This window comes from Gobio gobio (assembly GCF_949357685.1).
Source record: "Gobio gobio genome assembly, chromosome: 1".
Classification (NCBI taxonomy): Eukaryota; Metazoa; Chordata; class Actinopteri; order Cypriniformes; family Gobionidae; genus Gobio; species Gobio gobio.
The window spans coordinates 57,101,149-57,128,221 of NC_137097.1; the positions used below are offsets into that span (position 1 = coordinate 57,101,149).

At 38.8% G+C, this 27,073-nt stretch overlaps 1 protein-coding gene across 1 annotated transcript in view; it reads right to left on the minus strand.

Annotated features, from left to right (window-relative positions):
- srcin1a (SRC kinase signaling inhibitor 1a) overlaps positions 1–27,073 on the minus strand; it is a gene marked incomplete at both ends in the record, with an annotated part of 131,162 nt that overhangs the window by 48,009 nt on the left and 56,080 nt on the right. Inside the window, 3 exons of the mRNA XM_079828709.1 lie at positions 3,559–3,585; positions 14,410–14,720; positions 16,438–16,467. Of these exons, the coding sequence (XP_079684835.1) occupies positions 3,559–3,585; positions 14,410–14,720; positions 16,438–16,467 (368 nt within the window). The remainder of the gene's footprint in view (positions 1–3,558; positions 3,586–14,409; positions 14,721–16,437; positions 16,468–27,073) is intronic.

Genomic DNA, 27,073 nt, shown 5'->3' on the forward strand with positions numbered 1-27,073 from the left:
GTCTGCTCCGCGGTGGGTGTCTTCAAGCCCGTCTGTGCTGCTGTGGTGGTCGTCTTCTCTGCCATGGGGTTCAAGACCGTCTGCACTACTGTGGTGGTCGTCTGCTCCGCCGCGGGGATCTCCAAGACCGCCCGCACTACTGTGGTGGTCGTCTGCTCCGCCGCGGGGATCTCCAAGACCGCCCGCACTTCTGTGGTGGTCGTCTGCTCCGCCGCGGGGGTCTCCAAGACCGCCCGCACTTCTGTAGTGGTCATCTGCTCTGCCATGGGGTTCTTCAAGACCATCTGCACTGCTGTGGTGGTCGCCTGCTCCACCGTGGGGGTCTTCAAGCCCATCGGAGCTGCTGTGGTGGTCGTCAGCTTCACCATGGTGGTCAGCCCTTCATCAACCCTGGTCATCTGTCTGACCTGAACCACCCTGGTCATCCGCCTCGGCATGCTCCACCCTGGCTGCCTGAGTCTCCAGGCCCTCTTCCGCTCCACGTGCCTGGCCCTCCATCCCGCCCTCAGGTCCGCCAGCGGGCACCCCTCCAGACTGTCATTCCATTAAAGAACACATTGCCCATAATCCTTTGCCTGGACTCATCAGCATTCATTGTTTACACCTGTGTCTCATTTACCTCATTACCTCTGCCTATATCTAGCCTGTTCACCCAGTCATTCATTGCAAAGTCTTGTTTGTTGTATTACTGCATTTCTGAGCATTTTCCCTGGTTTCTCGGCTCTTGGTGTTTTGGATTACTTGACCGTTCCGTGGATTACCCTTTTGCCTGTCTCTCCTGTCTTGTTTGCCTGTTTTGACTGCTTGCCTGTGTATGACCTTTTGCCTGTTTTTTGACTACAATGGTGGATTACCCTTTAATAAAGCTGCGTTTGGGTCCTCAGCCTTCGTGTTTCAGAGCAGTTAAGTTACACCTAGAATAGACCACTATTAATCGTGTCCGGGAACAGGGTAACCTATCCAGAGTATCTGGGTATCCCATAGGCCACGATCAAAATTTCCTCCTGACTTTTGCCACAGAAAGCCCATACTTCACGAGGGCACCAATAGAACAGAAATTTTAAAAATAAAGTATTGGATAAACAAGCGAGTTTGAGGTGTATATAATGTTCCAGAGGTAAGATCAGCGGGAGTCCATTAGTCCAGAATGAGAAAAGCAAATAACATGATTCATAAACCCTGACTGAGAAACCCAACACACAGACAGACCCAGGCATAAAAACACAGCTAGACCTGATTAGTCTCAAATTAATGTCGATATGTACTCAAACATATGGTTTGCATGTTATAGTAGCTGGATTTTAACAGTCAAATTCCAAAAACATCAACATTAATGCTAGGCATAGAGAATGAGTGTGTATCTTGACAGGTGGAGAGTAACATGAGTAAATAAGTGTGAGAGTGAATAAGAACGAACGGAATCAGGAGGATCCGATTACTGAGTCTCACTCTAATGACATGTTTATCACTGCCTTAGGCCATTTCCTGTATCCTAGTACAATTACACAGACCCATCTCTAATAATAGACATTTTATCCCTGTTAGAATAAATATCATTCACAATAATAACAACAATGGATTTGAGTAAGTGAGTAAGTATACATGTATGTTTCTGAACCAACATCCTAGCATTATCAGCGTACTCACTGTTGTGGCTTTCTGATGATTTTTTCCTAGAGTCTTGTGCCATGGGTTTGTAAGATGCTGTGACAACAAAGAAGTTCAGTTTGTAAAAACATCTATAGAGACCCAGGTGTTTGTTGAAGGTTTAGTTCAAAAATGAAAATTCTGTCATTCCAAAGACGTTTGTTGATCTATGGAAAACTAGTACCCTTTTTCCACCAGAATGAACCGGGTGCTAGTTCAGAGCCAATGCTAATGCCAGTTCAGAGTTGGTTCAACTGACAAACCTTCTAAGAACCGGTTTGCCTTTCCACGGGCTAGAGAGCCGCCACAGAGCAAGGTCTTTTGTCACTGTATACGTCTCATCTTTCTCAGCCACGCTAGCGAGGCAGCGGGAAACACAAAAACTGAAACACACCAGGCTTGTTCGAGATGCATTGTCGCTGTGCAAACCGATCCACGCATGATATCAAAATACTGCATGAGCGATTCAAAAGCATAAGGAGTCGTATACTCTGGTTGTACTCGTTGTCATACGGCGATCGGTCTGCGCAGCACCGATGCATCTCGAACAAGCCTTCCATCAACAATGGCAAACGTTGCATTACTATTGATGCACATGGCTTTACGATCCTACATCGGCATCAAAACACAGCGAATCCAATGCATTCATGCAGCTCACTGTGATTTGTATAGACGGAGATTACAATCGAGCCGCTATCTGCTCCATTAGCTGCTATTTCAAAAATGGCGGTCACAAGTTTGTGGTCGTCTTGTTGGTCACGGTAACCTCAGCCCCTGACACAAGCGGTTCTTACTTCTAGGTTTTGGTGCTACTTAAGTACCACTTTTCCTGGTTCGGAGCTGGTGCTTTGGGTGTGGAAAGACAAAGAACCGATTTGAAACTAGGCTCTGGCTCCGAACCAGCACCAGCACTGCCTTGGTGGAAAAGCTCAATCGAACCTGCGTAACATGAGAATGAACCTCATTGGTTCTTGCGGAAGCTCAAACTGCGTAACACACGAGAATGAACCTCATTGGTTCTTGTGGAAGCTCAAACTGCGGAACACACAAGAATGAACCTCATTGGTTCTTGAGGAAGCTCAAATTGTGGAACACACGAGAATGAACCTCATTGGTTCTTGAGGAAGCTCAAACTGCGTAAGACAAGAGAATGAACCTCATTGGTTCATGCAGAAGCTCAAACTGTGTAACACGTGAAATAACCTCATTGGTTCTTGTGGAAGCTCAAACGTGCTGCGTTTTGATGCAATTTTGACCAAACAATTCATATGAATTCGTTTCAGATTTCATTAAAAATATCTTCATTTGTGTTCTGAAGATGAACGAAAGTCTTACAGGTTTGGAACAACATGACGATGAGTAATTAATGACAGAATTTGAATTTTTGGGTGAACTAACCCTTTAAGTTGACTTCATCTGTAAAACTTAAAGAGTTTGATGGGCAGGTATGTCAGAAAATGGAAGCAAGTAAAAGAGAGATAGATGGATATAGAAAGAAAGAACAGAGCAATGAGATTTAGAAGCCAGTGAAGCAGATCATCACAAATCAGCCTCAGACCTGCATGACCCACAGATCAATGACCTTGATTTATCATACTTTTGGCAACAATTTTGTTCTTATTGTACAGCTAAATAAGCACACACACACACACACACACAGACCTGATGCAAGAAAGCCCAAGAAAGTAGGCAATTGGATACTTAATCCTCACTAAGAGCATAATCAAATTATTAGCCCAAATATTTCATAAACAAACACTCAAAATGGGAATTATAGAACTTGGTGCCTATTCAGTGTGGGCTCACAACAGACATCAAATCACAACATGTACATACAACATAAGAACACAAACACATCAAAAGAACAAAGCTTTTGAGATGGGAACACACAGAAGTAGTCAAAGCACTGACCTTAAAGCTCCAGTAGTTTGGCTGTTGCTATGGAAAGGAGAAAAGAGAGTGTTACTAAGACATTTATCTCTGTGTGGGGTGACACCTTATACAGAGTCACCATCTCCAACCATGTGACATCTTTTGTGATAAAAGAATGTGAAGGATGATATGAACAGAGAGAGAGAGAGAGAGAGAGAGAGAGAGAGAGAGAGAGAGAGGGCACATCCCAGTAAGTATATTTGTGAGAATTTTTGACAAGCTCACATTCATTTCAAGACACTCTCAATAATATTATTTTATTTTACTCTTTTATTTATGCATATTTGAATTCAACATTTGGTTACACTTTATTTTACGGTGTCATTGTTACAGTGTGATTATATATTTAAATACTGTTAATTAACTAGATGCACTTACTATAGGGTTAGGGTAGGATTAGGGTTTGGTTGAGGGTTAATAGCATGTAATTATGCATAATTTACTGTTATTACTATGGTAAGTACATGTAACATATGTAACAAGGACACTGTAAAATAAAGTGTTACCCAACATGTTTAATGTTTTTGAAAGAAGTCTCTTATGCTCATGCTTTATTTGATCAGAATGCAGTAAAAACTGTAATATTGTGAAATATTTTTACAAATTACAATAACTATTTTCTATTTGAAATGTAATTTATTCCTATGATGGTAAAGCTGAATTTTCAGCATCATTACTCCAGTCTTCAGTGTCAAATGATCCTTCATAAATCATAACAGAATGATTTGCTGCTCAAGAAACAAGTATTCTTTGATGAATAGAAAGACCAAAAGAATATGAAATAGAAACCTTTTGTAATATTAGAAATGTCTTTGCTGCCATCTTTGATTCATTTAACATGTCCTTGTTACTGACCCCAAACTTTTGAACAGTATGTATGGCTGTATGTAGTATTAACCAGATTTTTCACGGCCCATATGCTGCTTCAATGCAGCTCTGCAGATTAAAGATGGAATTAAAGCACATGGTGACACAGTGACACATAATTCATCTAGTCTGGTCGTCATATGGAGCTGTTCTGAAGGGGCTGGCCCTCTAAATTAGCCTGCATGAATGTATTTTGAGGCTTTCGCTCATCTGTCCATCAGCTGTCCTACCTGAATGACTAACTGACCGGATTTCAGCAAATGAGGAAAAAAATTAATTAAAAAGATGCCCACAGTGTCTATGCTTGGCCTGCTGCCCAGACCTATCAATCACACCAAAATTGGTCAGCTGTCTGCAGCGATTTCACCTATCTCTCTCATTTCATCTGTGAATTTCACTTTTACACAAAGTCAGAGACATCACCAGCTGAATCCGTTGTATATTTTATTTTTCTTGGTAACTTTCTTAACTTTCTCTGTAACAGTTAACTCTTTTGTTACCATTCTATTAAAAACTACAGAATGCTTACAGATGGAAATGACACTGTGGTGGAAATAATATTTTAAATATTGATTCTCCTGTGATGTACAGTATGTCCACTGTTGGACACTGTTAGAAAAAGACAAATTAAATAAACTAGTGAGAATGTGATTGAGGTTTGATAGAGTCTATTTTCTTAATTCTGCTTATTAAGGCCACAGGACCTAAAGTGCCAAGGGGTCCCATATATTCTTTGAATAATACTCACTCCTGCTGCTTATTTGATGAACTCTTATCGATCAAGACCTATCAATATTTCATGTGCAAGTCTAGACTACATAGTCAGCTGATTAAAAAAGTGTGTGTGTGTGCCAACATACATTTAAGGAGGAAAACATATTTAATTGAAAAGCTTGAAGCATCAGCTAAATATTTCCAAACAAAAATTGAAGCAGGATGTTGATGTCAATGGTGTATAATAGCGCTCTGCTCATATAGCAGTAGATTAACATTATTTTTCTAGCAAAATGATATTGTGTGTATTCATTCACCTGCTTTCAACTTTGTGCAGTTCATCCTGGTACTGAGCACTGCCCTAGGGATCAGCAATATGAAAAATACATGCAGCATGAAGTACTACAGCAAACCTGTTTTCATAGACAAATACACACAAACATCCACAAGCTGAGGTTAAGACACACACGCGCGCGCGCACACGCACACACACACACACACACACACACACACACACACACACACACACACACACACACACACACACACACAGTTTAATGGGGACTTTCCATAGACATAATGATTCTTCTACTGTATAAACTGTATATTCTATACCATCACAGAAAACTTTTTTTTTTTAAATTCAACTTTTAATACATTTATATATGTATTATGTAATATACTGTATCTTAAATATAATTATATAATATTCATATTTCAATGTTGGTCAGTGAATCTGCGCTGCTGATCTCTGGGAAACCGACCAACCCTTCTCTGATGATCCTGTGTTTATTCTGTTATGGAGCAGGTTTAACTGGTTTCTGTGTCTGGGCTGCTTTAATGTTAGATTCAGCATGCTCCTCCAGACAGAAATGGGCCAGATAGAGGGGCAGGGCCTCACCTCCAGGGACTGATTCTGGGTTACCTGATGTCAGGTACTACTGAGCGGCAGATGGACCTATTGCATTGCTGCCAAGAGGTGTTCTAGCACTGAACTTCAGCCTAAAGCAAGCCTTTTGTGCAGGTGATGGTCAATCCAGGGGGATAGACTGTACTTTGAAACAGCTTGAGATTTAAGTGCCTGCTCAAGGATGTGATATTAAATTTCCCCCAGCAGCATTCTAATATTACGTGGGACGTGACTGTCTCAAGCATGAAATGAATGACAGTGTGTGTGTGTGTGTGTGTGTGTGTGTGGGGGGGGGGGGGGGGGGGGGGGTAGATCTACAGAAATCTACTGTAGATTTCTTTTATCTACAGTAAATAGAGGCATTCAACATTATTGCCTTTTAATTTAATCGTTGTATTTTATATATTTAATTATATTTTCACTGTATTTTTAAATATTTTCAGTGATATTTTTAAATAAAATATTAAATTAAATGACACTAATAAATTATATTCTCAAATAAGTAGTATAAGTAATACCAGAATTTCCAGTGTGAGAGGTGACTTTTTTAACCGGGTATGCTGGGCGCATGTTAAAAAACGCGTCTGGTGCAGATCCGTTGGATGGGTTTCGCATTCGCTCTATACAGAGTGTTAGTTGTTTACTCTCATGACACATAGCAACACAGCTTAAGTATTCATAATATGTTTGACCTTTTATTGAAAGTAGCCTACATTTACCTGTTGATGCCTTCACAAGCACCCTTTGAGTTGAGTCAGGCGCAACGCGCGAAAGGGACAAAATATGCTGTATTTTTTATAATTCGGTTAGGTGGCACTGTCACAGAAACTACATACTTCTTTTTTCAACAGTATGGCGCACTGGCTGAGGACACGCATCTAAATCAGAAACGACAAATAAGTGTCAATTTAAATGTATGCCAGTAGTGCTTTTTTTTTGTTAAAAATAAGTATAAAATAATAATCAATATTAGTACTCTACTATAAATATAAGTAAAATATAATTAGAATAAATGTAAGTATAATAAAAAATATAAGTATGCTTTAAAAATATGTTGAAATAATAGACTATCGATTAACAGCCTCAGATAGTTATAGTAGGTCTGCTTACAGTAGATCGGTCTTTAAAAATACATTTCCTTATGGAGAAAACGAAATACTATGAAAATAGTTTTCATTTAACTTTTTTTTTTTTTCACTTGATTTAGTCTATTTAGTCTTGTATCAAATACAATGTGATTTTCGTTGATCGAGATCTGGCAGTAACAGCACATTTTTCCTCTTGGGCAAGCGATTCACGGACGGCTTACCCTGCGCATGAAATCCCCCATATGCCAGCAAACCAATGAAAATGTGGGACAGTGATGACGAAACATAACAACAGAGCGTATAGGAGCCAAAGCTGCTGTGGATCCGCTTACCCAGAACTCTCAGCGAGTGGCAGATTGGAAGAAAATGTCCGTCGTTTTGGCAAATAAATAAATTACGGAGAGTTACATTTGAATTGCCAACATTTTATCATGTAAACTTTATAGTACACCTCAAACAAGGGAATTTATAGTGTTAATGTGAATCAGCAAGTCCACCAATGGCTTGGGCATGCAAACCCCTTTTGCTTTTGCATCCCCCAAAATGAGATTTGTCAGCTTTAGCTAACTCCTAGAAAAATATTTCAAGAAAATTGTCTGAAAAATATGGCTAGGTTATTATAACCACACACACACACACACACACCTCCATGGCAATTTCAATTTATGCTGTGGTCTCCGGCCAAACCACAGAGGAAGTGAAAAATTCACAGCAATGAAAAGTCTCCTAAATCATTTCAATGTGACAGCCCTAAATTTCTCTCTCTGACATAGCTTTTGATAAATAACTGAAATAACACAACTACCTACACCATCATATTGGATCATAATTGAGGGGCGCTTCAGCGTCTTTTGGATTTATGCACTGCAGGGCCGGTAAGCAGTGGCTTGGTGATGTTATTTTCCCCTAACAATTCCATGGAGCAGTTTGAAGCCGGCGTCCTCAGTTGCTAAGAAACAACTCTAAATGGGGGATAATTGGCTGTCTAAGCTGCGGCTGCTTTTGCCAGCGGAAAATCAACAGCATGCTTAAGGTTTAATAGATGATACAGGTGCAGCTGAAAGGAAACATTTAAAAAGAGGATGAATCAAGTAAAACTGATTTTTTTCAAGAATGTAAAGCTCCCTCCCTACATTACAAAGACTGGTACTTCCATTAGTTTCAGATGGACAACACTAACTACACCTATAAATATTTAGTGATTTCATCACTCAAATCACTTATGGAAGCAGTCGAAAATGCTAATCCGTCAATCATCCATTGCCCTAAAACAATTGTTTCTTTGCTGCTTACGTAAAATAACGGTCCAATTTCATCAACATCCAAGGTTCGACTAACATAACTAAAAATACTGCTTGTTTGTTGTGAGATTTAAATTTGGAAGTAAATTTGATAACATTATTGTGCCTATTTATCAGCATGCACTGACATACTAGCTTAAAGAGTGATTTATGTAATCAGAAAATCAGAGACCCTCTGAATTCAAATGGTCACAGGAAACGCATCAGCACTGAACTGAGGCATGTTCAAGCGCAAAGCGGTGCGCAACGTTTTGCTACGGTTTTCGGGTTGAACGACATGTTTCTTGGAAACAGTGTGCAACGGTGTGCAACAGGGTTTGAGATACGTTTTCTCTTGTTTTGTGGGTGTGTTAAAAATGTCAACCCAATTAGCAGTAACATGTATATAAACCACGCGGTATTAAAGAGACAGCTCGCACAATGGGTCCAAGTAAAGTATGTCCAAATACAGCAAATATGTCCGCTGCAGTTCGGTATACGCAACAATTGAATTATGTTTGTCTTTTCATCCTGAAATGCGAGGCGAATGTTGGATCACAATAATTAGGAACCACAGTTTCCACAAATCCCTTCACTCGATTGGGATGTTCTCTTTTGTTCTGGACGGCAAGTGACTCGAACATATTTTGCAGTATTAAACACATATTTATAATGATTTCATCAGGCTCCGAAAATTCTTCAAAAAGAACACAAAGAATGGCCTTTCTCAGCTGCCATAGTTGCAACTCTTGCGTCATCAGAACAGTTGCTGCGTCCCAATTCGCCTACTTATACTACGTCCTAAAAGTATGTACTCTTTTTGTGAAGAAAAAGTACATACTTTTGAGTGTGTAGCAGAAGAGTATGCAAGCTTTGGGACATACTACTTCGTCATCTTTAACGGACTCTGTTACGTGCGTCCCGTCACCGTTTAAAATGTCAATCATCGTCACAGTTCAAATCCCCCACTTTAAATTTAATTTCCTACCGTATCGGAGAGAAATGTAGTCGCTCGTTGATCTGCCTTTCGTGGGTCTTTAGACTCCTCTCATGTGTTTGCAAAGTTAATGGCCAAACGTATCATTACAAAAGTTCTCAATGCTGCTGCAGGTGAAATATAATGTGGATAATATTGAATAAATATATTTTCGTCCGGTTAAATACTGATAATTGCTCACTCAAACCACTTTATCTAATCCTCTCCACTTAACCGTCAGACTCGCGTAACGGTCATGTTTGTAGTTTTTTAAACACTTTTTATCCGCGTTTGTAGTTCTAATCGAATCCTCGTCCATCTCGCAATGGGTTGTGGGCAATATCCGCCGTTAGAGTGCGCATCGATCTGCACTTCGGATTCTGACCGGAAATAGTAAACCATCCGGGAATCTTTGGAATACTTTTTTCAACATACTAAGATTTGGGACATACTAATTCTTTTTTCGAATACTATTTAGTACGGATAGTATGCGAATTGGGACGCAGCAAGTGTGTTCAACACACCAAGTTTTGTCTGGGCTGGACGCAGCCCTGTTTTGGCACATGGAAGTTAACCTATCAGAGGTTATTTACATAGCCCAACCCCAAGTCTTAAAGGTACAGTAACAATTTTGCTATTAAATGCTAAGAGGGTTAAAATGGTATTGAAATGATGATATGATCCTTGACTAGCATTATTCAGGAGGAAAAATGAAACACTTAAAGTGTATTAGAACATGTCCCCTTTAAATCCACCCCTTGCATGCATCCGAAACCTAGTGCCATTTGTTTGCAAGTCAAATGCCACCATGTGTACCTATGCATCAGCATTACAACCCAATGCCCTTTTATTAAAGCAAAAGCACAGCCTCATGTGCACTAAGCACAACAATCAGGCCTGAATACTAGTTGCATCTGATCCTGTGACCAGCATTAGTTTCCATCTGAGAAACATGTGTCAGCCCAGCAAGACTACATCCAGAGCCTACCGGAGCTATACACCACCTGACCCGCATGCAAAACAGCTTTTACCTTCCCTCTCACATGCACACACATGCACACATGAATACAAATACATGCTCCCTCTCCCTGACATGCACACACACACACACACACACACGTTCTCACACTAGTCACACGCACACGCAAAAATCAAACCCAGTTAGTGTCCATCAGCACGCAGTCACCACGTCAGCCAATCTCGCAATAACCAAACAAATGAAGCCGTCAGGTCGAATCTCACCTGCACCTGCATGCGTGTGCGCTGGTGAGTGTGTTTGCCTCCCTGCACACACACGCACATGCACACTAGCTAGATGCCTTCAGTCTTAGCAGCTGGCTGTCAGGTGTGCAGAATACTCATTCTCTTATTCCTGCCCTCTCTCTCTCTCTCTGTCTCCGGCACATGCGACGGCAGGTTCTTTATTTAATTCATTACAGCATCGACTGGCTACTGGCTGCTGCTTTAACTCTTCCGTGCCGGAGTCTCGGGAAAAAGGGCTGGCAGAGGGTAATTAACTCTCCTCCCGCCGGTTTACACACCGTTGCACTCATCTGTCGGCTCTCTCCCTCTCTCCTTGTCCTCCTCCTCCCCTCCCCCTTTCCATTATTCCACACAGGCTGCAGATAGGAAAATAAATAAGGAGGAATTCCTGTGATGCGTCTTCCTTCAGGGGTGAGGATATTCCGAAACCCTTCCCTTTTTCTCTGCTATGCCTTCTCCGTCTCTCTCTCTCTCTCTCTTTCTCTCTTTCTCTCTCTCAGTCACTCACTCTCTTTATTCCTTGTTCTCGTTCTCTCCAGCCTGACCTTTGCAATATGATATCACCAGTTTCCATATAAGGGCGGTTGCCTTGGCAACTATGGACTCCACCTGTCTCTCACCCAACCTCCCTGTCTCTCTCTCTCTCATTTGATCCTATCATCTCTCACACACTTGCCAGGCATTAGTGTCACGCACACAGGTATATACTGTGAAGAGAGTCACATACATGAGGATGAAAGAGCTGTACAGTAGGTGATAAAAAGACAAAGGAGAGCCCTGCTGAAAAGACCAGCTTCCATGTTTATGCTGGCTTATTAGTGGACTACCATAGCAATGTTGTTTGCCAACACAATATGCTGGTCAACCAGCTGATCAAGCTAGTTAAATGGATAGTTTACCCCCAAATTGTTTCAAACCTGCTTGAATTTCAGTGTAACCGAAGTAAAACATAGATGAAATATAGACGCTTTTGCATCTGTTTTGAAGCCATTCATTGTAACTACATGGAAGAGAGCAACATTTAGACTAGTGGTCGACTGAAATATCACCAAGGCCATTTTTTTCATGAGATAAGTGCTCTTTGTCCCAAGTGTTGGGAGCAGGACTTTTATTTTGACAGCTCTAAGAATGGCAGCTTCCGAATGCGGACACACAAGAGTTCTCATTCTTCATCTTCATTAGTTTACTGTCTTTGTTTAACTGTTCTGTCTAATAAATTAGATCAACCTGTTAGAAATTAAATAGAAATGTTAGAATGTTAGAAACATTAGAAATTAGATGCTATTTACACTAAATGAAAATAAAAAAAATTTAGCGATAGGTGATATTTACACTAAGTGCAAATATCAGTAGATGAGCACCTCAGTATTGTTGTACATTAACAGGATGCAATAATAACAGAGTGTAAATTATTATATTTATTACAATTATTAAATGGATGCCGACTTAAAAAGACCTCCTTATTATTAAACATTTCGTTAGGCACTTTATTTCCACTTTTAGAACATTTTCATTTTTGGGAAAAGGGAGAAGAGCGAGCTCGGCAAAAGGCGGATTCGAACCCGGGTCGATCGTGTCAAAACCTGTATCCTTGAGCCTTAAGCCTTACTGACTACACTACTGAAGACGTTGAAAACACCTGTTTTTAACTACTAAGTACTTACATCAAAAAATAAGTAAAATGTACTTATTGTGTTCATATTGTATTGCAAAACACTTTTGCTGATATTGAGGTGGGATATTGCTGATATTGAGGCGGGATATGGGTAAAGTTGGGGACAGGTTGGTGTTATGGGTAAGTTTAAGGGTAGGGTTAGGTGTAAGGGAAATCACAACAGTGTAATTATAAATGTAACTACAGAAATTAATTACAGATATAATTACATGCAGGCAATTTTTAAAATGTAAGTACAATGTAAAAACATGTATGTACATGTATGTTGGAATGACATGTCAATATAAATAATGGCAGAATTAAAATTTTTGAGTTAACCATCCCTAAGAAGCCTGGTAGGGATATTGTTACACAAGCAACCACAACACAGTATATACTGGTGACCAGAACTGCCGGTCATTTGAAAAGAAAATGTTCTATATAGAAGATATATACTTTGGATGGAGAGATAAAGGGCTGATGGGTATAATTAAAAGACTGAAGCAATAAAGCCTCTTTCTCAACACTCAATCCACCTGCGCTGATATTTTTAGAGGGATTTGACAGACTTGAGCGTAAACGTGTCTGTTACCTGCGTGTCTCTCTCTCCCTCTCTTCATGCACACAGCTGATTGGCTGATACTGGTTTGATGCAGTGACATCATCCATATTTGAATTCAACATTACGTCACCCTCCCCCATAAGAACCAGTTGTTCCATTCACAGAGTGACTGCTGTTTCGCTGTGCTCTAGCATGCAACTGCCTGTTTTCTATGGGAAGTACAAAATGTTTCAATGACATTTTGACATCTTTTGTCAAGCTGTGTAAAAGCTGGGAAAATGGGGACAAATATTAAGTCTATGCCATTAGTCACTTAAGTATTTATATGTACCGCAGGCTCTATGTGTCAATGTCTCCTTCAGAAGACCTCTCAGATAGGTAGAATTTCAAAACCATGTGTCGTGCATCTTGTGTGCGAAAGTGTGTCCATGAATGCTTGATGTGATTTACACAAGCGGCATATGTTATGGAAAAATATTCCTAATAACCAATCAGAGACTTCATCTTAAATACTCTAATCTAAAATCCCTCACTCTATATCACCTAAAATCAGATGCCAATGCTTGGTAGATTACAGTGTTGTTTTGGGATCAAGCAAGTATGTTGAACCAAAAAAATGTCTGACGTGTGAACATTTTTCCAAATATGCGCACACACAATGTTGATAATAATAGCAGCAAATCATCATGTTATAATGAATTCTGAAGGATCATGCGACACTGAAGACTGGAGTAATGATGCTGAAAATACAGCTGTACCATCACAGGAATAAATTACATGTAAAATATATTGAAATTTAAAACATTCTTTGAAATTGTAGTGATAGTTTACAATATTACAGTTGTTCTGTATTTTTTGATCAAATAAAGGCAGCCTTGATGAACATGAGAAATCTTACCAACGCAGAACTTTAGTGTACAATCCAATACAATACAAGAATGTGCTATCCAAAAGACATCCACTCAATAAAAAATATATTGAAAATATTTTAAAAATACACATGAATAAAAATACAATTTTTTTTTAAATAGAAGTCCATAAATAAAAGATGCTGCATTTTCAATTTATTATCATTATTTTTATTAATAATATTATTAACATTATTATTAATGTATTATTTTTTTTAAATTATTATTATTAAATAATAAAATAAAATAAAAACTTGGTTCAACAAAAAATTGTCAAAATAAAAATAAAAACACTTATTAAAATAATTAAATTAAAATAAATTAAATAAACAAAAAATAAATTAAATAAAAAAATACATAAATACATCAAATAAATGAATGAAAGAATTGAAATTAAATTATGAAATAATAAAATAATGAATAAAAATCCATAACCCCAACCCTTACCATTAACTACCTCTAAAACCAGTGGGTTTGATATGATTTTTGTTCAAGCCCCAACCCCAGCCCTAAACTTGACCCTGGAATATGATTGGTGAATCAGGATGTTGTTCCATGACTTACAACGTTTATCCAGCAACATTATATAAGTTAAGCCTTGAACATACCTGTTCACGTGCACTTCTCTCTGCGGTGCTCCTCATGCTGCCGTGTGAGGGGGATGGAGAGGGCGGCAGGGAGTGCTGGGGTGGGTACTTGTTCTTCAGGTGGTCCATGAAAGCGTCCCGCTTGCGTTCCATGTCAGCCTTGTGCAGGTTGGTGAGGGCCTCCAGGCTCTGGGCGGCGATGACCGTGTGCCGGTGCTCAGAGGTGTGGACCAGCCCCACATTGGAGAAGCGGCGCGTGCTGTTCCCCAGTGTGCGATATTCACGTGGATACTCCAGGTCATCGGTGGAGATCATGTGACCTCCGCCACGGTCTAGTTTGAGAGAGGGATGAAAGGGGGCGAGGAGGAGTTGAGGAATGTGAAAAGTGTGGCATCAACACACACACATTCATACGGTCATGCACGACCACACGCACGCATGCAACAGCGCAAATGCATTCACAGACAGACAGACGGTGGAGGAGAATGGGGTGAAAGGGAGGAAGAGAGAGAAATGGGATGAGATGTTAGACCTATTACAACAGAAAAGAGCACAAGAGCGAGTGGCTACTCCCTGCAGAGCTATTGATCTCAGGTTTAGTCGAAAAGAGGGAGCTAAGGAAAAGTAAAAGCACTGAACTATAGATCAGAGAAAAGAACGGAGACAAAATTTCTCCATAGGAGATTACATTTTGCTTTGCCTGTCGGTTTGACTTTGTCATCTGAAGTGGCGTTTCTTGCTGTCTGAGGACACATGCTGGATTACAAACCCCACGTGCACATACCTACGCACGTTTATAAAAGCTGGGAGAGAAAGGCATTGAAAAACTTAAATACACAGGTCAGGGGCGTCATGTACATTTTTTTGAGGGGGCACTGGTGGCGGTTCTGGCTCACTTTGTGGCCTAGACCAGATAAGACATAACCAAAAGAAAAAACAGTTGAGTCATGTATTCACCTTCATAACCCATAAGACTTTTGTTCATCTTTGAAACGCAGTGAAGATATTTTTAATAAAACCTGAGGTATTTCTGTCCCTCCATTGAACGTCCACACAAGCTAACTTTCACGCATCAAAAATGAATACATTGCAAAATGTAATCAAACAAAACTTGAGCATGTGTACCATATTTGATGTGCTCCATGTACAGTATGTTTGTTGTTGTTCAATGTTAAATGTGAAATTAAATCTGATCTTCAAATAAAGTGATCCTATCTTCTCAGACGTCTGCATTACTTTTACAATGTCTTTTTGAATTTCTTTTAGGTGCGAACGTTTTGATTGCGTGAACTTTCAATGGATGGACAAAAATTATGAGTGGATATTGAAAATGTCTTCATTTGTGTTCTAAAGAAAAAGTCTTGAAAAAAACATAAATTTTTGGGTGAACTATCCATTTAATCATTCAGTTAAGAAGTGTAAGATGGAAAACAAAACATACAGATGACATAAGACGAAAACTATCTGTTAGAAAATGGTTACTGGCCATAAACTACTATGATACTGTTGTGTTTATTTTTATATTACATTTTTTTGAACATTTGCTTGTTCCAGCCTTCTCCTTCCCTTTAACATTGGTACACCTGTATATAGTGAAATATTTGTGATTTAAATGTTTGCCTACCATTCATTCTATCAGAATCCACAGATATTTCCGAATGGCCATCAGTTAAAAAAGATGCAGTTAGACGGTAGTTACAGCATCAACCAGGTATATCGTGCTAACCAGCCAAAAATTCAACACTTGGTTTATGTGCCCCCTCAGTTTAAACGTGCATGATGCTTCTGACAGAGTAGCATACGTATGCATACACATTCACAAACTGCAATTTCTCATTCTTTCCCCCTCTCTTGCTCATAAAGACAGCCCAGAAAAGCAGCTAATGCACATGGCACACATACAACATCCATTTGTTGTGGTCAGGCAGTATACAGAGACAAGACTTTGGACATACAATTGACAAAATCAGTGGAACAAAATGACAGGCCAATCTGATTGGCCAGAGGCAGGCCGACATGAGGAGATATGGGAGCGGCTGGTGTGGTTACCTTGCTTCGGAAAGCAGGCCCCAACATTAGCTGAAAAAAAAAGAACATCGACCATAGTTAAGCTCCTCATTCTCTCTATCTTTCGCTCTCCCTTTCATTCCCTTTATCTCTCTTTCATACACATGCACAATAATTGCCTTTGGTGCTGTTGGCAAGAATTGATTCCCAAATCATCTCTCTCTTTTGTATTATGGAAGGAATAAGGAACATTGTTCAGTCAATAATACAAAGCATGAAATCTTACACCGAGGTGTGATTCCCCTATAGAAAAAGTGTTTTTCACATTGCTGGTGTCATTTCTTTTTTTATGTATACAGAAGCTTTCGCTAAACATCCGCAATAATATAAGGGTTCCAAGCGAAAACCTTCCCAAGCACCTGTCGAGAATGCATGAGTCTCACTGTCAGATTCCCGAAAGCCTTAACAAACAAATACACACACCCACACAAACGCTACATTAAAATGTCTCAACCATTCCCCATTCTAGCTACTGCCTTTCACTTATGTTCTCTTTATTAACAAATTCCAACCTTATGACCTCTCTCTCGAGCAAAACATCAGCATATATATCTTAAAATAATTGAGTGTATATGTTTTTGATGAGGAGTGGTGTTTGTGTGTGTTGGATCCTCAAAAAAGTTTCCAGAAGGGAGTGAGGTCAGAAAAGTAGGTATTGGTCCGGATTGCTTGTGTGGAGTTATTTTGCTAATAAAATGTTCATGAAGTACCTGAATGTTTTAGTGGGTTAAAATCTAGCCTCTGGTGATATAGAATTACTGTATTAAAACCCTGAGGCCAGATGCAGGTACACACCGAGCATAACAAAACTGCTGACAGGTGCAGGTGCCGTCATTTGATATATCAGAGTGGTCCGCTATATCTTCATTGATTTGTCTGTTCGTATTTTCATTCATTTATTCATCATCATGACTTTATAGATTCATGCATTCACCTATCAATCCACAGTTCCTTAATAATAAATTACTATTGGTTTCCAGCTTTTCTGCAATTTGCCACCACTGACAAATTGTTCTATGCTAAATCTTTTCCAAATATACAGTAAAGTACTGGCAAACAGACAAACTATGACAAACTATTAGCAAATATACTGTTCAAAAGATATATAATACCCTTTTTCTATTTGCTCATATTTTTAAAATTGTTGTCTTGTGAAGCTGAATTTTCAGCATCAGTCTTCAGTGTCACAAAATAATATGATTTGCTGCATTTATTGTGCTGCTTTATATTTTTGTGGAAACTATGATCTACTTTTTGTCAGGATTCTTTGATAAAAAATGTTTAAAAGAACAACATTTATTTGAAATATAAATATTGTGTTATAAATGGTCACTTTTAGTAAATTTAATGCATTTGTACTGAATAAAATTAGCTATTTCTACAATTCTTACAAATCAAACTTTTGATCTGCCACTGAAATGTGATTATTCATATTCTTTTCATTTTGTGAATGTATTTAGGACAAAGCAAGAAACGTTTGAGAGCGTGCCTTTAAAAGAAACCCTTTTAAAATATTTATTTCATGAGAAAATTGCACTTAAACCCTTAGTTAGATTTAAATACAGTATATTGCCAAAAGTTTTGGGACGCCTGCCTTTACATGCACATGAACTTTAATGACATCCCATTCTTAATCCATAGGGTTTAATATGGAGTTGACCCACCATTTGCAGCTATAACAGCTCAGGCTCTTCTGGGAAGGCTTTCCACAAGGTTTAGGAGTGTGTTTATGGACATTTTTGATCATTCTTCTAGAAGCTCATTTATGAGGTCAGGCACTGATGTTGGACGAGAAGGCATGGCTCACAGTCTCCGCTCTAATTTCTCCCAAAGGTGTTCTATCGGGTTGAGGTCAGGACTCTGTGCAGGCTAGTCAAGTTCCTCCACACCAAACTCGCTCATCCATGTCTTTATGGGCCTTAGGGGCCATCCCCAAACTGTTCCCACAAAGTTGGGAGCATGAAATTGTCCAAAATGTCTTGGTATGCTGAAGCATTAAGAGTTCCTTTCACTGGAACTAAGGGGCCAAGCCCAATCCCTGAAGAACAACCCCCACACCATAATCCACCCTCCACCAAACTTTACACGTGGCACAATGCAGTCAGGCAAGTACCGTTCTCCTGGCAACCGCCACACCCAGACTCGTCCATCAGATTGCTAGATTAGAGAAGTGTGATTCGCCACTCCAGAGAACACATCTCCACTGCACTAGAGTCCAGTGGCGGTGTGCTTCACACCACTGCATCCGATGCTTTGCATTGCACTTGGTGATGTAAGGTTTGGATGCAGCTGCTCGGCCATGGAAACCCATTCCATGAAGCTCTCTATGCACTGTTCTTGAGCTAATCTGAAGGCCACACAAAGTTTGGAGGGCCATTGACTCTGCAGAAAGTTGGCGACTTCTGCGCACTGTGCGCCTCAGCACGTGCTGACCCTGCTCTGTGATTTTACTTGGCCTACCACTTACGTGGCTGAGTGGCTGTTGTAACCAATTGCTTCCACTTTGTTATAATACCACTAACAGTTGACCGTGGAATATTTAGTAGTGAGGAAATTTCACAAATGACCACACTTGAATTCACTGAGCGACCCATTCTTTCACAAATGTTTGTAGAAGCGTCTGCATGCCTAAGTGCTTGATTTTATACACCTTTGGCCATGGAAGTGATTGGAACACCTGAATTCAATGATTTGGAGGGGTGTCCCAATACCTTTGGCAATTTAGTGTATGTACCACTCTAAACTGGAGAAAATAGAATGTAGAAAATGAAGACCTGAAGTCTCTCTCTCTCTTTCTCTGAGAAATATCATATCATGTACTTCCAGCTCACTGGGATTTTAATAACTCTTTTCACCATCTCAACTGTCAACATGGTCTCCCTATTGCCCCTTCACCCCCTTTTGGGAAGCTTGGGGCTAAAAACACTATTACCATCCAATGAATTATTCACATTTTATTTAAAGCATTGAATCTGAAAGCAGTTTGTATATTATTAAGCAGAGCCTGGTGCTTTAAACAAACATCAGATCTGTTCTGGAGTAATAGACAGCAGTGGTGCTCCTGAGGAATGACTAAATTGAATGACCTTGTGGTTAATGTTGTTAGCATTGAATTCTTTAATAGCACTTATACTCTCCTGAGAAGGAGCATTATCTTTCAGACAGCGGCCTGTTGAAGGACAGACAGAACTGATACTGACTTACCATGATACTTGCTCTAGGGAGTTTTAACCACTAATAGACCCTGACAATGTGACTAAACTGTGTTAGCTTAAGTTTAGCAATAAGAGCTTTGAATGAAAACAAGGAGGACATGTTCAATTCACTTAAATAGGCCACATAATTGAGTGATATCACCATGTTGAAGTCATTGGTATTTTGTTCAAAGAACATTTGCATATTGGCGACTGCACTAATAAAACCCAGCCAACAGTGATTTGATGGTCTTATCTGATTTAAACCGGTTTTGATGGTCTCCAAGCCTGGTAAAGTTGGTGTTTAGATGGCTCTTTTAAGCATTTTATGCTTGTCAAGGCTGTATTTATTTGAATCAAAAGTGCAGTAAAAACAGTACATTGTTAAATAATATTAACATTTAAAATAAGTGTTTTCCATTAAAACATACACAGATCAGGCATAACATTATTATTAAGTGAATAACACTGATTATCTCGGCACCTGTTAGTGGGTGGGATATATTAGGCAGCAAGTGAACATTTTGTCCTCAAATTTGATGTGCTATAAGCAGGAAAAATGGGCAAGCGTCAGGATTTGAGCGAGTTTGACAAGGGCCGAACTGTGATGGCTAGACTACTGGGTCAGAGCATCTCCAAAATTGCAGCTCTCGTGGGTTGTTCCCAGTCTGCAGTGGTCAGTATCTATCAAAAGTGGTCCAAGGAAGTGGTGAACCAGTGACAGGGTCATGGGCAGCCAAGGCTCATTGATGCACGTGGGGAGCAAAGGCTGGCCCGTGTGGTCCGATCAAACAGATGAGCTACTGTAGCTCAAATTGCTCAAGAAGTTAATGCTGGTTCTGATAGAAAGGTGTCAGAATACACAGTGCATCACAGTTTGTTACATATGGGGCTGCATAGCCGCAGACCAGTCAGGGTGCCCATGCTGACCCCTGTCCACCACTGACAGTGCCAACAGTGGGCATGTGAGCATCAAAACTGGACCACGGAGCAATGGAAGAAGGTGGCCTGGTCTGATGAATCACGTTTTCTTTTACCTCACGTGGATGGCCTGGTGTGTGTGCGGAGCTTATCTGGGGAACACATGGCACCAGGATGCACTATATGGGAAGAAGGCAAGCTGGCGGAGGCAGTGTGATGCTTTAGACAACGTTCTGCTGGGAAACCTTGGGTCCTGCCATCAATGTGGATGTTACTTTGACACGTAGCACCTACCTAAGTCCTGATGCAGACCATGCACACCCTTTCATGGGAGCAGTATTCCCTGGTGGCTGTGGCCTCTTTCAGCAGGATAAATGCACCCTGCCACAAAGCAAAAATGGTTCAGGAATGGTTTGAGGAGCACGAGTTTGGCCTCCAAATTACCCAGATCTCAATCCAATCGAGCATTTGTGGGATGTGCTGAACAAACAAGTCCGACCCATGGGTGAAATTATTATTTGAATTTATTAGGATTAACCCCTTGAGATGTATCATCTCGTTTTCGAGGGGGTCCTTACAATGAAATACAATTACAACTTAGGGAACATACGATTACAATTAACAATACTATTAACAATACATACATAAAAAATAAAAAAAAATAGAAAAAGAGAGGGAAAAAAAAAAAAAAAAAAAAAAAAAAAAAAAAAAAAAAAAAAAAAAAACAACAACAGTACACATAACAACGACAGTTTCAATGATAGCACGTGCAATCTACTTTAAAATAAGATAATAAAGATTGTTTGAACAACCGAAAAGAAGTAATGGATCTAATATCTACAGGCAAATTATTCCAGTCTAGTACAGCTTTAAACATAAATGCTCTCTTACCAATTGTTTTTTTAACACGAGGAACTAAAAAGTAAGTCTGGACAGAATGCCTCACTTGGTAGTTTGAAGAAAAGAGTACAAAGTATTGTTGTAGATAAGTAGGATAATGAAAGTAAATAAAAGTAAATACACTTAAATATAAATTGGAGCCAGTGAGTCTGCCTTCTCACATTCAAAGATGGCCACTGGAGTGCATCATACATTGTACAGTGGTGAGTGGAAAAAGAACATCCTAAAACGAATCGACAAATTCTATTATATGCCGAATTAAGTAAGACAAGATCAGATTTTAATGCCGTCTGATAAACCACATCACAGTAATCAAAAAACGGAAAAATTAATTGAACAACTAGTTTCTTACGAACACTATAAGTGAAGCAATTTCGAGACCGATGCAAAATACTCATTCCAACATTGACTTTTCGTAAAACATGATTAATGTGGGGTTTAAAGGAGAGTTTAGAATCAAGCCATAAACCAAGATACTTAATAGTGTCAACTCTATGCAGGGGAGTACCATCTTTACATGATATAACACAAGAACAGCTTTTAGAATTAAGTTTATATCTGGAGCCAAAAATCATAGTATATGACTTGGTCTTATTAAGCACTAATTTATTAGCCAAAAGCCAGTCTTGTAAACTATTAAAATCCAATTGAAGAGATAATTGAATTTGTATAGGATCAGAATTACATGTATATATGACAGTATCATCCGCATAAAGTTGAACCTGACAATTTTTAAGAAGTAATGGTAAATTATTAACATAAATAGAAAAAAGAAGTGGTCCCAGAACTGAACCTTGAGGCACACCTCTCTGGAGAGTCAGAAAATCAGATTTATTCCCATTTAGGACTACGCATTGTTTCCTGTTGTGCAGATATGAATTAAACCACAAAATTGTATTTTTTGAACAACCAATAGCATGAAGTTTATCTAAAAGCAAGTAATGATCAACCAAATCAAAAGCTTTAGTCAAATCAAGAAAAATAGCACCTGTGAGCTTTCCATTATCTGAGGCTGAAAACACATCATTTGTAAACTTAATTAATGCAGTAGTTGTGGAATGATTAGACCTAAAACCAGATTGAGATGAGGATAGAATATTATTGATAGATAAATAATTTGAAAGTTGTTTATAAATTAATTTTTCAAAAACTTTAGATATAGAACATATAATAGATATTGGTCTATAATTATTAATATCAAGTACATCACCTCCCTTATAAAGCGGAGTAATGCGTGCACATTTCCAGATCATCGGCAACTCACATGTAAACAAAGAAAGATTAAATAAATCAGCTAGTGGATACATAAGAATATGTGAAGTTAATTTAAGATACCTATTTTCAATTCCATCTAATCCTTCACCACTAGTCACTTTTAATTCATCAATAGCACTCTGGACATCAGTAGGAGCAATCTTCTCAAATGAAAATAAGCTATTACATGATGCAGTCTCATTACAAATATCAGTATTCAAGTAAGAGGCAGACACTAAAGTAGACGAAACTGAAGAAAAATGCTGATTAAATTCTTGCGCAATAGATAAGGAGTCATGAAGTATTATATTATTATTATCTCTAATTTGATTAACTGAATGTTTATTCGATGTATTAATAATGTTTTTAATTTTATTCCAGAATTGTTTAGGATTTTTATAATGGAAAGAAAGACATTCTTTATAATAATTAGACTTTGCATTTCGAGTTTTTGTTTTGCTCAAATTTCTTAAATGCCTATAGACTTCCCAATCAACATCACTTCTTGTCTGACGAAATGTTGTCCATGCTTTGTCCCTTTGCCTAAAGAGACTAATAAGTTCAGAATTAATCCAAGGAAGATGATTGCCCTTAACCCTAACAATTTTCCAAGGTGCATGTTTGTCTACAACATTTATAAACTCAGTATAAAAAAAATCCCAAGCGTCTTGTACATTAGGAATTAAATTAAATCTATTCCAATTTATAGAAATCAGATCATGAATAAATAAATCTAAATTCAGTTTTTTATATTGTCTGATTTTAATTAATTTTGGTGGCAATTTAGGTACTTTAATTTTCCATACACAAAATATAATTGAATGATCACTAAAGCAGTCAGACAACACACCGGACCTTAAAAATCTATTTGGGTGTGAGACAAGTATCCAATCAAGAAGAGATTGTGTACGAGAAGTAATTCTAGTAGGCTCAGTAATTAATTGGGTAAGATTTAAATTATTAAATATATTTTTCTCTTTATTACTTGACATATCCAACCAATTCTTATTGAAATCACCTAATAAGATTAACTCATTTTTACCAAAAACTGAATTAATAGTGGATATCAGGCAGTTAAAGGACTCCACTGGTGAAGAGGGTGGCCTGTATATGCTCCCGATGGTTATACATTTATTTAAGTGGAAAACCACCTTAACAAAAATACATTCAAAATATAAAGGATCAATCGAAGGTATAATTAATTCAGAAACAAGACCTGTAGAAACATATACAGCCACACCTCCACCCCTGGAGCACCTATCCGATCTGTAAACAACATAATTGGTTAAGTTAATTTCATTATCCGAAACATTGCTATTGAGCCATGTTTCGGAAAGAGTGATAATATCAGGCTTATTTAAATCAACCCATACACGAAGTAAGTCAATTTTACACACCAGACTTCTAATATTCAAGTGAATGATTTTTAATCCCTTAACTTTATCCAGCTTGGAAAATAACTAACAATGATACTGTCACTGGTCAAATATAAGAACAAAAATAACTGAATCCAAGAATTCATTACAAGGTTGCAAAAACTATCAAATAAACTGATCACAACAAAACAAACAGACAGGACATTTAAATACAAAACATATAAACATAAAAACATGACACCCTTCAAGACTAACCCAGCTGCCCCAGAGACCATGTTCCAGGGCATTCCAGTGAGTAAACCAAATAATATAGGTCAAAAACCGTCTCATCAACTCAACTCAAACAGCAATAATAATAAATTAAACACAGTAGCTCTGTGTGAGGTAATACAGAATCCAATGCTCCAAAAGAGTATTTCACATCACAAAAACTACCTCCACACAATAATAATAATCATGCTACTGACAAACTTCAGTTATCCGAAAAATCAAGCCTCTCATCAGACAAACATTAAATTATTCTGGTGAAGTCTGAGGTGACATGTAGACAGCTTCAGCATCTTTGTGGCAGCTAAAACGCTGCTGTTTGCCATCAACAAAAACACACAACGTGCAAGGATATCTAAGATAGTATTTCATATTAAGTTCGCGAAGCTTCCGTTTAACAGGATCAAAGCTCCTGCGCTTCTTCATCAGGTCAGCGCTGAAGTCCGGATAGATATATACGCGTGTCCCGTTGTACTCGAGCTTCTTTTTCTCTCTCGCAATGCGAAGAATTTTCACTTTGTCCTGGAAATTAAGGAGCTTGATCATAATAGGTCTAGGATTGGCTCTATCGCATTGACGAACTGTCGGAGAGCGATGAGCCCATTCGATGATCAACGGAGTGGAAAAGTTGTCTTGTCCCAAAAGCTGTGGAATCAAACGGGACATAAAGCCGGCAATATCACTGCCTTCCGATGACTCTTGTACTCCAACAAAGCGGAGATTAGAACGTCGACTTCGATTCTCCAAATCGTCAACTTTGTCCAGCAGGTAGGCGTTGTCTTTCTCCAGTTGTTGAATCCGAGCGACACATACTTGTACGTTGTCCTCATTAGCCCCAACACGTTGCTCTAACAAATGAACTTGATCTCCCACAGTACTTAATGAATTCTGAATACTAGTCAGTCTGCTATGAATGACGTCCATTTTTACATCAAAATGATCCAGCATATCAGACTTACTCTGTGTAATAGCGTCCCACAAAGTTTGGAGTGAGATATGTGACTCATCCATTGCGCCAATCGTGTAACGTTAATCCAAACAACAGAAAACGTGTGGCTATAAGAAATTAACGCCAATGTATTGAAAAGCAGTCAGAGAGAAAAAAAAGAGGTGATCTTACAAAGCTACTATGATTGCAATTAGCATGCTTGAGTAGAGCTTGACACACGTTCACTCACGCCGCGGCCATCTTGAATTGTGTGGAGGCCCCACCTCGCAACTTACAGGACTTAAAGGATCTGCTGCTAACATCATACCACACCACACCTTCAGGGGTCTAGTGGAGTCCATGCCTTGATGAGTCAGGGCTGTTTTGGCAGCAAAAGGGGGACCAACACAGGGTCACTTAGGAAGGTGATGTCAAAGCTGAATTTTCCGCATCATTACTCCAATCTTCAGTGTCACATGATCCTTCAGAAATTATTATAACATGCTGATTTGCTGCCAAAGAAACATTTATTATAAGTCCTTGCTGAATAAAAGTATTAATTTCTTTTCTTTTTTTTTTAAATCCTACTGACCCCATACTTTTCAATGGTATATATATATATATGGATACTGTGGTATTTCTATTGAAGTACGATTTCTATGCATGAAATACAGTATTTTTACTTTTACTATTACCGGTATGTATGAAAAATAATACAATCACATAAAGCTCTGCTCTCAGCTACTGTATTACATTAACGTACGGTAGTTGCAAAGGGGACCGCTTTGACTGAATTTAAGACCACAACGGACCAGATTAATGCAATAAAGCCAAAAGCCTTGAAGCATTGATTCCAAGAAAACTACACCCTGCTGTCTCATCTCAAATCATATAATCTCAACTAACTCATCCTCCTAATAAAGACAAAATGCTGTAGCAAAATAACCGTCTTGAGTTTAAAGAAAGAGAGGGCATTCATTTGACCTGTGCATGGAAGCAAATATCATCAGCAAAGAGAGTCAGCCCACCTGACGTGCTAAAGCAGGTAACAGTCTGCCGCAGGCACAGAGAAAAGAGAGAGAGAGAGAGAGCGCGCGAGAGAGAGCACAAAGCCAGAAGTGGAGACAAGTTGTTTGCCTCCATCCATCACAGAAGCCAAGCTAGAATTACACTGACAGGCAAAATCAATGCAAAATAACAGCCTGAGAATGTGTTAGCAAGACCTTTTCAAAAAGTACAAGAGAACAATGATGTTTAGCGAGCAAGCAGGAATGAGGGAGAGAAAATGAGAGCTAACAAACACTAAAGCCATCTTTATCCCACTTTATGAAGAACTACTGTGTGCTTGTACTTGGCAGTCCTTGTGCTAAATGTGTCTTTATAGGAAAACATTGTATTACTGCATATTTATTCAAGAGACTTTGTTTTATCACAGAACTTCCAAAGAGCATGGCTTCAGTCCCATCTTTACTATCTCTACAAAACTACACTGAAAAGAAAAACAATCTGTGAAATGTATGTTAAAACTGTAAAAATATAGCAGCAACCTTGGTTTTACTGATTTACTGATATACTGCATTAACAGGTGTAATACTAATAACTAATAACTTACTGAAGTAAGTACATGTACAAATCAAACAACATCATGGTAACGCACGTCACTAAAATAATGCAATAAACATAACTTAACAGCATAAGATGTAACATCAAACTTGAATTTGTTATTACAATGAACACAGGGATGTCAAAACTGTTTACTTGTCAATCTTTTCATTTTA